The sequence below is a fragment of the Hippocampus comes genome, unplaced genomic scaffold (assembly GCF_001891065.2).
Source record: "Hippocampus comes isolate QL1 unplaced genomic scaffold, H_comes_QL1_v1.1 scaffold33, whole genome shotgun sequence".
Lineage (NCBI taxonomy): Eukaryota > Metazoa > Chordata > Actinopteri > Syngnathiformes > Syngnathidae > Hippocampus > Hippocampus comes.
The window spans coordinates 166,155-166,685 of record NW_017804842.1 but is presented as its reverse complement, the minus strand read 5'-3'; the positions used below and the strand labels follow the sequence as shown (position 1 = coordinate 166,685).

At 74.6% G+C, this 531-nt stretch overlaps 1 protein-coding gene across 1 annotated transcript in view; it reads left to right on the top strand.

The window, feature by feature from the left end:
• The window catches only part of LOC109517357 (hormonally up-regulated neu tumor-associated kinase homolog), a 21,518-nt gene extending 21,280 nt beyond the window's left edge, over positions 1-238 (top strand). Inside the window, exon 5 of the mRNA XM_019872489.1 lies at positions 1-238. Coding sequence (XP_019728048.1) covers positions 1-92 — 92 coding nt within the window. The 3' untranslated portion in view covers positions 93-238.
• Positions 239-531: the final 293 nt, after the last annotated feature.

The following is a 531-nucleotide window of genomic DNA, read 5'->3' as shown; positions in this document are numbered from 1 at the left end:
CGCGCCCTCGCCCATCGGCATGCACTCGTTCGGCTCGCTGTCCAAGGCCGAGCGGCCGGACGAGGCGCCCGCCTCGCCCTGGTACAAGCTGACCAACGGCACGCTGTCGCCGCCCCGCCACGTCTCCGCCTTCCAGCCCGACTCGTCCTACCTGAAGAAGGCCACCGTGCCCAGCCCGCCCGTGCTCATCGTCCACCCGCGGCCCAAGAAGAGCGTCTCGGCCGAGTGGGGCGGCGGCTTCTCGGGGGCGCCCTACCTCAACAGGTACGGCCGCCGACGGAGGGGGAGCGCCTCCCGGGCGCCCTCGCCGCCACCCTTTCTCAACTGGGGGGGGCTCCGGCGGGGAGCCCGCCCGGCGGCTCGGCCTTCAGCCCGCCCAAGTCGGCCTTCAGCCCGCTCAACCCGCCGTCCGCCTTCGGCCCGCCGGCCAACCTGAGCGGAAGCGGCAGCGACCCCGACAGCCCCGCGCCGCGCGCCAAGTTGCCCTGCGTGGGCCTGGCGCTCAAGAAGAAGGTGCGGCTGCAGCCCTTC